The sequence below is a fragment of the Columba livia genome, chromosome 1, assembly GCF_036013475.1.
Source record: "Columba livia isolate bColLiv1 breed racing homer chromosome 1, bColLiv1.pat.W.v2, whole genome shotgun sequence".
In the NCBI taxonomy this organism is placed as follows: domain Eukaryota; kingdom Metazoa; phylum Chordata; class Aves; order Columbiformes; family Columbidae; genus Columba; species Columba livia.
Genome location: NC_088602.1, coordinates 99,443,300 through 99,457,756, shown reverse-complemented (window position 1 = coordinate 99,457,756; position 14,457 = coordinate 99,443,300). Strand labels below are relative to the sequence as shown.

At 40.9% G+C, this 14,457-nt stretch overlaps 1 protein-coding gene across 1 annotated transcript in view; it reads right to left on the bottom strand.

Annotated features, from left to right (window-relative positions):
- Positions 1-11,693, bottom strand: part of MED14 (mediator complex subunit 14) — a 38,588-nt gene extending 26,895 nt beyond the window's left edge. Inside the window, exons 1-5 of the mRNA XM_065070047.1 lie at positions 11,295-11,693; positions 9,384-9,410; positions 3,375-3,480; positions 2,535-2,708; positions 1,637-1,766 (exon numbers count right to left, since the gene is read on the bottom strand). Coding sequence (XP_064926119.1) covers positions 1,637-1,766; positions 2,535-2,708; positions 3,375-3,480; positions 9,384-9,410; positions 11,295-11,476 — 619 coding nt within the window. The 5' untranslated portion in view covers positions 11,477-11,693. The remainder of the gene's footprint in view (positions 1-1,636; positions 1,767-2,534; positions 2,709-3,374; positions 3,481-9,383; positions 9,411-11,294) is intronic.
- Positions 11,694-14,457: the final 2,764 nt, after the last annotated feature.

The following is a 14,457-nucleotide window of genomic DNA, read 5'->3' as shown; positions in this document are numbered from 1 at the left end:
GGCACTCACAATATATTACTTCCCTACAGTTTCTGCTCTGTTGCATAAGTTTCTATGCAACTGTGAAGATTCACAGTTGTTTCTGCAACAGAACCAGTGTCAATAAGCAGTACTGACAGACATCCCAAACTGTCCTGAACAGCACTACTTTAGTTAAGGTAAGTTGTTAACACTTGTGCTACTATAACATTGAGCTGAGTAGCAGCCTGACAAGTTACACCAAAACCCCATTCAGCTTAATTTTTCAAATTCTTTGTTGTATCAACAATGAATACTTCAAGCAATACCCAAGACAGATTCAGAATGCACATCAGCCCAAGCTGAAATCTAGCACGCTGGAAACATACCTCACTGCAAACCATTTATTTAACATTAAAATATCTCCTTTTGCATGTGAGGAAGATAATCTTTTGCCTAATTTATATATATGCACACAAGCAAATATTATGTACACTATTTATCTAATTGCCACACATATCCCCACATTTTTGTGAACACCACTATCAGTCTCAAGAACTGGGAACAAAGACTTAAAACTACGTAAACAGGTCATAATGAAAATGAGCAGCAGAGCAAACAACTTACTATAAGTCCTTACTATAAACTGTGCATCAGCATTCTTCTCAGTCACTTAACAAAATATGCCATACACCTTTACAATTATAAATATATGAAATATTCCTATAGAAATTTTAACCATTTAAACTCATGCAGTTTCATTTTCAAAAGAATCAGACATGCTCTTAAACCAAACCAAATGCCAAAACAGAAACTAATAGTCATTGAAATGCTTAGTTAACTGAGAAATCTGAAGAGCTCAGACACATATTCACTTACACTTCTGTAAGACAAAAATGGCTCTAATACTGATATTGGGAGCATTAACATAGGGACCAGTGAAAACTACTACCAAGATTTTTCAAAGACATCTTTGATCTAGGTCTGTGGTGCATGGTTTACACATAGCTAACCTTGTCCTAGTTAAAAGCATGGACTATGTCCATTCCAGTGCTATTATCTGCAATTCTGCAATAACCTAGTCCAGTTTATAGCCATACTTCCTGTAAAAAAGGTCATCTGAATGTCTACCACTACTGGGTCTAAATGAAGACAGATATCTGAAAACAGATTCAGAGATCTGGCACTGTAGCGAGCCACAGAACAAAAGGCATGCATAAATATGAACAGATTCTGTGCATGGAGATGAATATCAAAACAAATTTAAAAAGCAACATTAGAGTGATTTAAGCCAAAGTTCAAACAGTTTCTACAGAAACACCTAAGAGTTTAATTAAATTGCATTTCTAAATTAACTTAAGATGCACTTACATTGTTAGGCTTAAGATTCTTTCACAACACATTTGCTAAAAGAGCAAGACAATGTCTACGACCTTTTGCCATTAGCTGCACAGGATTTCTTCTTGAAAGTAAATAATATTTCAGCAATATTATCAGTGTCCTCACTTTTTAAAAGACATATTTTGATGTCATACAGAGACAGGATCCCAGTCTTCAGAGATTAAGTATGTTTAATCATCTCACTTTAGATATCTTTTAGTTTTGCTTTAGCACTAAACCAACAATTTTCAATCAGCCTGCAATAATGTATTCTTAAAAAAGTAATTCCAGTTCTTACCAACTGTAAGATTTGCCAGCTGTGGAGGGAGATCTGTAGTCACTAGTCGATGTCGAAGAATCTGGTTTAGCTGGTGAAGTGTGGTTTGCTTCTCACTCTTTGTTATTGGGTCAGGAGGGATTATTTTATCCTGTTAAAATAAAGATGAACAAGTCTATGTATCACAAACATGTATAATACATTGACAGTAGCAATGGTAAAAACTAACCAGACTAGAAGTCTAAAATAAATACTACAGGCCATTAAAGACAAGTGAAGTTTTATAACTTATATTCAGATTTATTTTCTAGTTGATTACATTTTACCTGAAACTGACCACTGAATAAAATTACTCAGCTTGGATCAAGTAAGTAAATTCAGGGCCTTCTATCAGGCTAAACTTGTTTTAAAACACTAAGACTTGAAAGCTAATCCTTATTTGTAGCTATAGCTCTCAGTCACAAATATTACTGTTTCTATCATTTCACAAAATCCTGTTATTCTGCATTTTATCAGCAAGAAAAGGCAGCAGCATTAAAGAGAGTTGTAAGTATTTCAGTATATTTTTAAATACAGGCAAAACCTCTTAGCACAACAGAAGTCAGTATCTCCTTTTCACACTTCATTTTTCTAGGATGGTGGCTTGCCACATGCAAATACTTAAAGTACCAAGGAAGAAGAGTTGCTACCACACACATCCTAGAGCAGAGCTAGGTTTAAATTGAGAGAATGCTTTACTGGGAGAGCATAACGTTTAAATAGGAAGTGCCCTGCATGAGAAACTCACACTACAGAGACTTGGCACTAGGCCTGTGTTAAACTACAGTTGCATTTGCACATAGACAATTAATTTCATTAATATGTTTCTGATACTGTACAGGGGATTCCCCCCACCCAGACACACAATAGCATTATTTACCCTAATGCAGGTTGGCAGACGCGGGTATGATCCAGTTGTCAGAACATCAATAGCATATGGGATAGCAAAACTAGGCAGACGAGCGTGAACCAAAGCATCTCTAGCTAGCGATGCCAGACGATCAGCAGTGTCCACAAACAGAATAGCTTGCTGATCTAAAAAACTTGATATCATCTGTAGAGGACAAGGAGAAAAAAAAAAAAAAAAAAGGTCCAAAAATGCATAAATCAATGCCCCTCTATATTAAGTTCATCTAGTGCAAATGACTTAGTTGACTTCATCTATCATTTCCAATTCAAGTAACCACATCTATAAAACAAAGAATGAATATTCTGGCTATTTCTTATGTTTGTATGCAAGGACACTTAAAAACGACACGCCATTTCTGATGCTGTGGAGGATCTGTAAAGCTTCACAGCTCTTTATCTGATGACTGCCACTGGAATGCAACCATACTCGTTTGTGATCACTGGGGGCCATTTTTTTGCAACATTCTGGACTTCATTCTTATTTAACCAAGAGCAGGATGAAAGCGATAATAAGAGCTAACACACTGAGATCACTATCTTCTCTGTCCTATCACCTAACCCCCCAAGCACTCCTGAAACTATGTGCAGACCATCCTTTCATTTTTTGCCACTGATGAGTTTTTGGGAATAAGAACTGTTAAAAGACAAGATTATACAATTCCTAAATAGCTAGAAACTGTTTATAATCTAATATTCATTTGCATATGAAGTAGTATTTTATGTAAACTTCTAAAGTAAGGAGAAGCTGGAGTATACCAAAATCTCATATCACTTAGAGATTACTTCATACCAAAGTCTGTTGTTAACTTACCGCACATTTTTCCACCTTTCCAGCATTATTAGCCCATTTGACTAAGGCTAACAAACGCACAAACAGTTGACGAGTGCGACTTGCAAACTGCACTATTTCTATTTTTCTGGGAAAAAAAAAAATACATTAGGCTAGTGCTCAGACATATAATAAAGCTGCAATTCAACTCTGTGTCAATAAAAAAAGCTGTAATGATAACTCTTAATTGTGTTAATGGAGGCATCACTAACATATGGTTTGTTTGATTAGAACATTTAGGAAAAAAAAAAGCTCAGTGTTTTGAATACCTAAATGCTAACAACATATATGGATTCTAACCAACCAAGACTGTCTGGGGAAACAAACCCCCCATACCTACACAAATTAATCACCGATTTTAAGAGAAACAATTCCATAGTGAACTCAACCAAATTATTATTTACTTTTACAGGATTTCCCCAGGGTTTAGGATTAAGTTTAAAGTAGACAAGGCAATATACCTAAGTGTTCCAGGACCTGGTAGTAACATTACACCAACATTCACAAAAATAAACAAATAAACAATGCTAAAAATATCACCTTAGTAATTTTGAGATGTCTTTACACAGTATTTTACAACATGCTACCATTTTGCCAGGAAACAGGGTGTTGTGGGGAAGACCACAAAAAAAACCCCCACCATTTTACCTTCTTCTCCATCCCTGCCTTGCAAAGAAATTGAGATAAGGAGAAATAACTGATAGCAAATTTTCCTCCCACCATGCTCTGTATGAGATAGTCAAAATAGTCAGTGTCTGTTTGTATGTATTAAGACTTTTTTTTGTCTAAGAGAACATAATAGGGGCACACCCAGCTCTTCCCCCTTCATTACAGTTCTACACTGTAGATGCATTAGACCAGACACGCAGCTCTACAATGTAGATGTGTAATACCACACACTGAAATATTACTTCATCTACTGTTTATAGAGGTTTTCCTCCCTTTCTACATGTTCAATTCACTAACTTTGTCATGGTTTTGTAGTTACTTTGAAAAAAAAACAACAAACAAACAAACAAAAAACCAAACCCAAGGTGTTACCCTGATAAGATTTTCTAGAGGAAAAAAAAGCATTTGGACAAAAAGAACAGTAATCAGTGCAATAAATATTGGCCTCTACCAAAGAAAAGATGCACCTCCTTCTGATTATAATCTTTAAAACACATATTCATAATATAGATAGAGCCTGTTTCTGCTGGAAGCGTTAGTGTAACGAGGTTAACTCTTTTGTGTAACATAAAACATAATATGCTTGTAGCAGATGAACATTTAGGCCAGAAGCACAATACCATCTGGTCCAGTTTCTTGCATTACATCCTACAAACCTCATCGAAAAACTTGGGCATTGAGCCAATAACTTCTCTGCATTCTATAGCATATATTTTAGAATGACATTCAGCACAATATTAAAATTTCAAGTGGTGCACAAGCCGCTATATGTATATACTGCTCTTATAAGTAACTACGCTATAAAAACAAGATGTTGAGAATTTTGAAAGATTCAGGAAATCTGCATGGGATTTGAAAGATGTCTACAGTGAGACTTAAGAAAGCCAGTAGTCGTTCGAAGTTCATAAAGAAGGTGCTGAAATCTAGAAGTAGCTATGTCCATCAAACTTCTGTGGTGAAAATAGCATGATAAAAAGAAAAGCTCTAACTGTTATTCTGTGGCCAGAAATTAAAGGTAGAAAAAAACTAAAAAAATACCCCAAACCACACAAAATGCCAAAGAACCCACCCCAAACCAACAAAAACAACAACAAACAAAAAACAACTACCACCAACAGCCCAGAAAAAAGTATAGCAATTTAACAACAAAAGTTATTAATAAAACTAGACACAGGACTCCAGTAACTGTTCCAGTAATATCACACATATAAATTTACAGAAGACTTGTTACTTCTACTTGTCAGAATCCTGCTTCCAGAACTACCACCATCACCCCAGAGTGACAATTGTGTTGGGAATTCACATCCATCTAATTCTCTACTACAAATCCAAGTCTTTCAATTTTGTCCTTCATTATAGATATAGGACCTTGTGCTGAGCTGCACAAAAAAAAAAAAAAAAGAATTCAAGGAAGATGAAACTTAAGGAAAGAGTACATTTACAAGGCCTATAAAAGCAAAGCACATTTAAAAACTTCCTACAGACCACAGTACTCCGTGCATTCTTTACCTTGGTCTTTCTTGGTAAGTTCTGATCTTGGGTGTTTCAGATCCTTCAGCCTAGTGGCTGAGTCTGGGGGAGTGAAGCATTAGCTACAGTAGAAGAATATCAAGTTAAGGACCACTTAAGCAAGCTTGACATGTAAAAGTTCATCGGAGTAGATGGGATGCATCCAAGGGCGCTGAGCTGACCACAATGAAGTTGCTCTCTTTAATTTTCAAAAGGCCGTAGGGATCAGAGGAGATCTTGATGCCTGAAAAAAGGCAAACATCATGCCCTTCTCAAGGCCAAGAAAGATCCAGGAACCTACAGGCCAGCTGGCCTAAGCTCAGTTAAGAAGAAAATGAGTGGAAGAAACCTTTCCAGAAGCTATATCCAGACAAATAATGAACATGAAAGTAGCCTGGGAACAGCCAGCACAGAGCCGCTGAGGGCAAGCCATCCCAAATCAATGTGACTGCCTTCTACATGACAGAAAGCTGTAATCAAGAGAAGAGCAGAAGCCACATTTGCACTGACTTTTGCACAGCTTTTGATATGCTCTCCCGTAGCATCCTTGTGGCCAAACTGGTGAGATATAGCATGAATAAGTCAACTAGAAGGTAGGTGAAAAACTGGCTGAGATTGCCAGGAATAAAAGACTGGGGAAGCTGGGTCTGTTCAGGCTGGAGAAGACAAGGTTGAGAGGGGATCTCGTCAATGTTTACAAATATCTCAAGGATGGGTGTCAAGAGGATGGGACCAGACTCTTTTCAGTGGTGCCCATCAATAGGATGAGGGGCAACGGGCACAGACTGAAGCACAGGAAGTTCTATCTGAATTTGAGGAAAAACTTCTTCACATTGAGGGTGCCAGAGCACTGGAACAGGCTGCCCAGAGAGCTTGTGGAGTCTCCTTCTCCAGAGACTTTCAAAACCCCCCTGAACACATTCCTGTGTGATCTGTTCAAGGTGAATCTGCTTTAGCAGGTGGGTTGGACTAGACAGAGGTCCCTTCCAACCCCAAACATTCCTGATTCTGTGAAAAGGTTGTAACTGGACACCAGCTGAATTTCTGTAATGCTGGTTACTAGTGCTGTTTCTTAAGGGTCAATACTGGGGGAAATACAATTTAACACCCCCATCAACAACCTGAGTGATGCAAAAGAATGCACTCTATGGAAGCCTCCAGGTGATGTCAAACTGATGTCAGCAAGCAGAAGGACCTCAGCTGACTGGAGCAACTGGTTGAAAGAAACCTCACGAAGTTCAGCAAAATCACATGCAAAGTCCGGAACCAACCAATCTCATGTAACAGCACAGGCTGGATACTACGCAGCAGCTGGGGAGCAGCTCTGCAGAAGTGGTCCTGGAGGTCCTGGTGGACAGGTGAACAGGCATCAGCAATGTGTCCTTGCAACAATGACAGCCTGTAACACGACTGTTCACCTGGAGCCAGCATATGTGAGACTACACCTGAAGCGCTACATCCAGTTTTATACTCCCTAGGCAAGAGAACACCATGTAAGCGTGTTAGGAACACATGACACGCAGGGAGGGACTGAGGAAGCTGTGTTTGCTTCTGCTGAAGAAGAGAAGGCTACAGTGAGATCCTACAGCCACCTTCAAATATCTAAAGGGGTACTGTAGTGAAAACAAAGAAACACACAGTCGGGCATTGAAATACTGCAGTAGGTTGCCCAGAAAGGTTGCAGGATTTCCATCCTCAAAGATATTTAAAACTCAACGGGATATGACCCTGAGCAACCTGAATACCATCTTTTACTTCAAGCAGAGGGTTGGAGTAGGTATCTCCAAAGTACCATTCCAACCAAAAATATTATCTGTGTCTATGAGAGCAGTGTAATAACAGTCATTTTATAATTAGAAGAGAATGGAACTCAGTGCTGCACAAAAATTAGGTGTGCTATTGCACTGCTATTGAAGTCACAAATAAAATGCTTTTACATGCAAAGTCATTATAATTCAAGATCCAGTTAAACTTTATACAGCCTTAACTGTATTTAGATAAGTTTCCCACATATTACAGAGTATATTATAAAAAGGAAAAGCTAAAGAATACTGAACAACAACAACAAGGTCTCCACTATCAAGCAAACCCTTAGATTTTCCCCAAAACTCAGCACTATTAATTTTACACCACAGTACTAATGTTTTTTTAATCCAAACACTTCTTTCTTTTTTGCAAAAGTTATTGATTCCCATCATTGATAACTAACAAACGACCCTTTACAAAGAAAAGCCATATTATGCTATGATGCATAATTTCCTATCAGTTTTTCTTACCACATCATCTTTTAGCTAGGCACTGTAGAAATGAATGTAGACTTTATGTGAACTTTATTAGAGGATAATATTATGATATCTTCACCAAAGTATGTGAGCCAGCTCACCAAGAAACAGAGCTTTAAGCCCAGCTACTGATGCCAGTACAGCTGTCGAAGTTAGGAAAAACAGAATAATATGGATAATTAAATTACATTTCTTACAGATTTCTTCCAAGAGCTGGAAAGTCACTTCAACAAGAAGTATTGTAAGTCAAAGCTAACAAGGATGCGAACAATTAATTTCAAGACAATTTCATTGCAGGATATTCTTTGTAACCATTGAAGGCTGTCTTAGTTTCTTTTATCTGTAAACCGTTAGGACTTCAGTTGCTGCTCCAGACCTGTATGCCCCACAAAGCAGATCCCAGCTTTACCAAGAAATGCTAGATGGGAGAAGTCCCGCCACCAGTACGAGGGAGCTCTGGACCTCAGTTAAATGTAATTTCCTCAGCAAATAGAGTGAAAATTTAAAAAACAAACAAACACCACCAAAACCAACCAAACAAAAAAACTCAACAACAACAAAAACCCCAAAACCATTTCAGACCATTTCTCTTCATAAAATATTATGCATAAGGAAAAGGTGCACACGGAATCATCCCAGATTATGATTACTTGAGAATGTGATTAATTCTACAACATGTTATGACAGTTTTGGAATATTTGAGATAACTGAATTAATGATTGTCCTGGTACACAGAATTCTTTATTAACGTTCTTAGGAACATCATAGCTGCTATATGTCTCTAAAGAAAATTAAGTCAATTAGCATGTCAAGACAAATAAAGGAAACAATTTTCTGACAACTTCCATAAAATTTCTTCAAAGAAACAAAAAAGCAGATCAAGTTATTTCATCCGGGGGGGGTGGTGGTGGAAGTGGAGTAAAAACCAAAACAAAACAAAAAAACCCAAACCATAACATAAAAACACCAAACCTGCCTGGTCTCTTACATTTGTTCTCTAATAATCTTCATACTTCAAAAACACATAGAACAGAAGAAGAAAACAGTGCTCATGATAAGATAGATCAGGTAATATGGAAAAAAGCAGAAAATAGGTTTTTACCTTGTTCTCATTGTTGAACTAATTCTTCTGGACAAAAAGTTTCTTTATCACACTAATTAGAATCTATTTAAATTCTCCAGCACCATTTCACATCAACTTTACTGTCACTTCATTGCTTCAAGATTCATGAAAAGAAATATACCTTTAACAGAGTTCACCTACTATAACAGCAACAGTATGCTACTGAAAAATGCACCCAAAAAAGCTCAAACAACAAAAACAAAACCCAACAAAAACTAATACTGCCATTGAGGCTGAGAAAAATCTTGAAACTACATAGTGACAGCACAACAGACAAGCTTATTTTCTTACATAAAATCTAAAATTAGGAGAAAAATACTTTATTTAAACATTTCTATATTAATCTTAACATCCTAAACAAAGTGCTATGTTTTAACATGCATTACAGATTGCCTTTGTGTAACTCACCTTTCCATATCAGTCTTTCTTGGTAATCTACATTAAAAAGAAAAAAAGAAAAAAGAAAAATGTATATTATATATTGTTCTACTACATCTCAGACTACCAGAAATTTTATTACTAACCTTCAACTACATACAAGAACTCCTACATACATATAAAGAGCATTTCAAAATTCCTACAATTGTAACTGTTTCCTAAATACAGCAAAATTACATGTTCGATAAAGGAAGTACTTTGACAGCTCTAGAAAGCAGCCTAGTGAAAGAGGAAAAATCAATACAATCAGGTATATAATACCACCACAGGACACCTAACACTACTCTGTACCAGGTAAGATGGAGCTAGTCAAATTAATTTAAAAGCTTGATGAAGGGTGCTGAAATCCCAATATTTCTGTTAATTTAGTGAGCCTCATAGTATCAGTGCCTGTGCTTTGTGATTGATTCTCACTAAGCATCCACGACTAGAGTTAATTAATTCATAGTAGCAGTTCCAGAACATCTGCAGCAAGTGTTAATATTGGCTGTTTCCTGAGTTGCCCGAACTGAGTTTCTCTTCCCTTTTTAATCAACCTAAAAGTGGAGAAATGCCATACTCCAAACTTTATCAGTGACCTGTGTGACAGATACTACCGCAGAGAGGGGACTGTATTTCTGTAATGTTCTACAAGTATCACAGGTATCTCATTTTAAAAGTTATTTTTTGTATTATGGGACCAGCCTGATGCTGGTAAAAAAATTAGAAATCATTTTGTTGGAGGGGAGGAGAATACTTTCCAGCTGGGCTTTCTACTAGCCAAATCCATATTTTATGGGGAAAATGGAAAAACCTAGCTCACTCTGCTTTTGGTGGGGACATCATATAGCTTATAAACTACTTGGTGAATCAAAGTGCCCAAAGTATTCCCCACGTGTTGTTCACAGCACCAATTTTCTTTTGTACCTTAATTATGTACTTAAGTCAAAAGGAACTGTTCTACACGTGAACAATAAAGGACATCACAGGCACATGCTCCTACAAGAACACAAACAGTATCTATTACTGTTTATACATACCATAAACTACACATACCAAAAACTTCTTGACTGGCATTTGGAAGCTCTTCCAAAGAAAACTAAAATTCTAAACCTCCTTGTCCTTCCCAGAGTTTCAACACTCTTAACCCCAAGTAAAGCAAAACTCTGTTTGCATACTCAGCAGATAGGGTATTTTACAAGGGCTATCCCTATTTTTTTTTTCCATTTGTGCTGTATGTCACTTCTTAAAACATACAGGTTCGCCGCAAGAACCTCTAAGGTTAAACAAAGTGAAAGGAAAACAGGTTTATTCGGAGTCCACATGCTTTCAGGAAGGTATTTCTTGTCCCAAAAACATTCCTTTGTTTTGCCACTTCAAACACAGCAACGTTGGCAGAGCAGATCATAATGTAAGTGTAAATAATTTATTTCCCCCCCAAAAAATCAAATGGTATTTTACAAAGTACACAGGTAACTCAAGGAGCATCTGAAAATACCTGTGTTTCTCACATCTCAGTTTCATGTATTTTGATACCAGTGCAAGCACTACAATTTTTTTTTGTTTTGACAGTAACTTGGGGGCAAACTTAAGCACTAAACCAGAGTGACTGCACTCGGCTGCTCTGTGCTCGTCACAATCCTTTTATCTCTTTATGGCAGATCCCTCAGCATCTTTCGCTAGGCCCCAACAGAGATAAACTTGCATGAACAAGGCATTTATTTTCACAGGGTGGGAGAAGGTATAAAACCAACCCCTTCCTCCCCACCGCAGCGCCGGCCGGAGACCGGCACTGATCCCCGGCGAGGCCGCTTCATCCTGCCGGGATACGGGGAGGCGGCACCGCCAGCTCCGGCTGCAGGACAGGGAGAGGCGCGGGCCGGGGGAACGCGGGGCACTCACAGGTCGGCCAGCACGGTGAGCTCGGCGTAGGTCCGGTGCAGCAGGAAGTCGATGAGGGTGCTGAGGCGGTAGCCGGGGCTGGCAGCGGCTGTCACGGCGCCGGGGGCCGGCGGGGCCGGGGCTGACGCCGGGCCCCCGCCGGCCGGCACCAGCTGGTTGCTCTCCAGCTGCACCGGCGCCATGGCGGCAGCGGCGCCTCAAGCCCGGGCAGGAACTGCTCGGCAACCCGGGGCGGCCGGTGCTCCCGGCGCCACCAGCACCCGGCCCGGCTCGCCTCCTGCGGAGGGAGCGGAGCGGCCAGCGGCGGGGCGGGGCTGGGCGCGGGCCCCGGCGCTGGGGCGGCGGCACCGAGGGAACTCCGCAGCGCTCAGAGCCCGCTCGGCGCAGGGACCGCCGCCATGTTGGGGGCACGGAACCGGAAGCGAACAGCTGTGGCGGACCGGAAAGAGAACCTTTCCGGGAGAGCCTCTCTCGGGGTGGGGAGGAGGGGCTGGCGGGGGGGGCGGGCGGGATTCGGGGCCATGCTTGAGCGGGCGGGGCCTGTAGATGGCGGCGGTGCGGGGCGCGCGCCAGACGCGTAGCCGTTGGGGCGGGGCCGTTGGGGCGGGGCGTGGCCGCCGCCTGAGTGGCCGCGCCTGTCTCCTTATTCAGCACCGCCGCGCCGGTACTGTCGTGCACCGGTGGTGAGGCTGCGGCGGGGGCTAAGCCCGGCCGCTTCGTGTTGCGGCACTGCGGGGGCGGGGGGAAATGGTGGAGCTCTCGGATGAAGGGCTGGAGCCGGCTGGCTGCTCTGAAGTGCTTCGCGGCGGAGCCGCGATTGAAATGTGTAATAGATAATGGAGGGATAGCAAGTGGTGACTCCGCCATTGTGTGTCTGCCCGCGATAATGAAATAGGGGATGCGGGAGAACCAGATTCGGTGTCTCAAAGAGCCTTTGATGCGGCTCTTCGGGCTATGAAGGAAACAACGGTCTGTGTTAGGCGCTGGGCTGGCTAATCCCTTTCTAATGACTTGGGAAATGGGAAGCACTTGCAAAGGGTGCAAAGCGATGCCGGGCAGTCGAGACTAGAGGTACCTACCTGTACCTGCTCCTTTGGGGTCGCTGTGAAAGCTCGGGAAAGGAGCAGCGAGCAGCACAGTGGTTCGCGGGTTCTGGTGGTAAAAGTGTGGGCACGTTTGTCTGTTTCCATCTTCCAGATTAACCAGCGCTTCTGAAGGGAGAGAGAGAACATCTGTAAACAGTTGAACGTGTTTGAGGTGTTTTTTTTTGGTTTTGTGTGTGTACTGGTTACCGAACTGGACTGCGTAAGGGAAGAACAGAATGCATCCTGAGTGCTTTGTATCGTGATTCACTCAAGTGTTAAATCATAATTTTTTGCCTTATGTTCACAAGGAAATTCTCAAAATAGTTACGTTGTAGGCAATAAATATCAAAACTCCTCAAAGTTTAGTAAAAGCAAGGTCCTGCTTGTTTTGTATAATATTACATGTAGTCTTGTAAAAGCCTCTTATCTCTTTCCAAGTGGAAAGTAAGCAAGAAAAGGAAACATTTTTTTTCAACGTGAGAAATGCGTTATTAACAGGTTAATTATTAAAACCAAAACCAGGGCATCTACGCCACCAACAGAGTAGTCAGTTACATTCCTTCCGGGAGCGTGTTTCTCGCTCCAGGTTAGGAGTCAGTTTCCTGCTGATGAGGAGCAGCTTGGCTGGCAGGCAAACTCTCCCGTAACCTCTGTGGAACGTAAAAGGGTGTATTGAGCAAGGTGGACTGTTGGCTCCACGCTGGCACGTCAGCTTCTGCCTCGCTGTACGGGCTGCCAGCCTGTGCCTCGGCTCCAAAGAGGGAAGAGGCACTGGCTGTATCAGAGCGCTGGTCCTCACCCCTCTGCATGGGAAGAGGCGTGATAGTGACAGGTGTCAGCTGTGCCAGCCCGCAGGTTTGCGGGCTGCTTCCGTGGCCCTGAGATGAACCTGTGATCCTTAGAGCGGGGGGGGTGCTGGTAGTGGTTTGGGAATTTTTTACTCCTAAAGTCACTAAAATGTGTTTAGACCTAAGTTTCGCATTTGTCTTTTTTTTTTTTTTTTGTTTGGTTGGTTTGTTTTTAGAATAATGGAAGTTTTTTTCACGAAATATGAAAGAAATGTCTACTTTGTGCTGTTTAAAAAAAATCAATCTATAAAGGATGGAATGACACTCTCTGGAGCATATTTTGCTACAAACAAGTTATTCATTTAGTGTGTTGTTAGTTCTTCCCTCCCTATTGCAAAGATGTGTTTTTCCAAATGTATGACAATTTTTTTTTTCCTTTATATGCATTAACAAATGCAGTGTACCCATTTAATGGCCAGCTAGTTGCATGGTTGAAGAAATTGCCGGCTTACGTGCACTGGAATGCGATTGGGCTATCTATAAGAATTATAATTTAGAAATACAGAGGTTTTTTATTGTTCTTTTCCCTTCTTCCCATATCTTCCAATTCAGTCCATAATAAAATTCCAATTGATTTCACCAGCACAGTCTCAGAATTTGTTGAAGGAAAGGCAGGTGGGAAATTGTTGTAATGCAATTTGCCTCTACCCCTGTTAGAGCTGTTGTTGCTTGGAGATGCTCTGGTCTTGGTGAATTTTTCAGCCTTGGCTGGGGAGGGGGGGTGTCCTCAGCTTAACCGCCTTTTTCCACTTCTCTTGGAGAGGAGAGGTTCATCAGAGCTATAGCAGGGGTCATGCTGAGCTCTCCTCTCACATGGTTGTGTAGGAAAGAAGCTGTTGATATCATTTTCAAAGAAAGGAGGAGCAGCCGCAGAGAAATTTCAGAAGCTTATGCTTGTATGCATACAGCAATCAAGCTGTTGGGAGACTTGGCAAGATTAGTTGTTCTAACAATAAACTGGAGATAAGAATTAGGAGATCAAAAATCAGGTGACTGGCCTACACAATACTAATGTAAAAAAATGTTTGTTCCTCCAGCTTTTCTGAGGTTGACAGTGCTACTGCTCTTTGATAGAAGTGCTTCTAAGAAGGATGAGCAATGTGTCTGAATTCAAAACCCCAGCTTGCAGGAATTGTAAATAGGTTTCAGAAGGGGGGTTTCAGAGGGGCCTGGAGCACAAGTCTGATGAGGAGCGGTTGAGGGAGCCGGGGCTGTTTTGCCTGGAGAAAA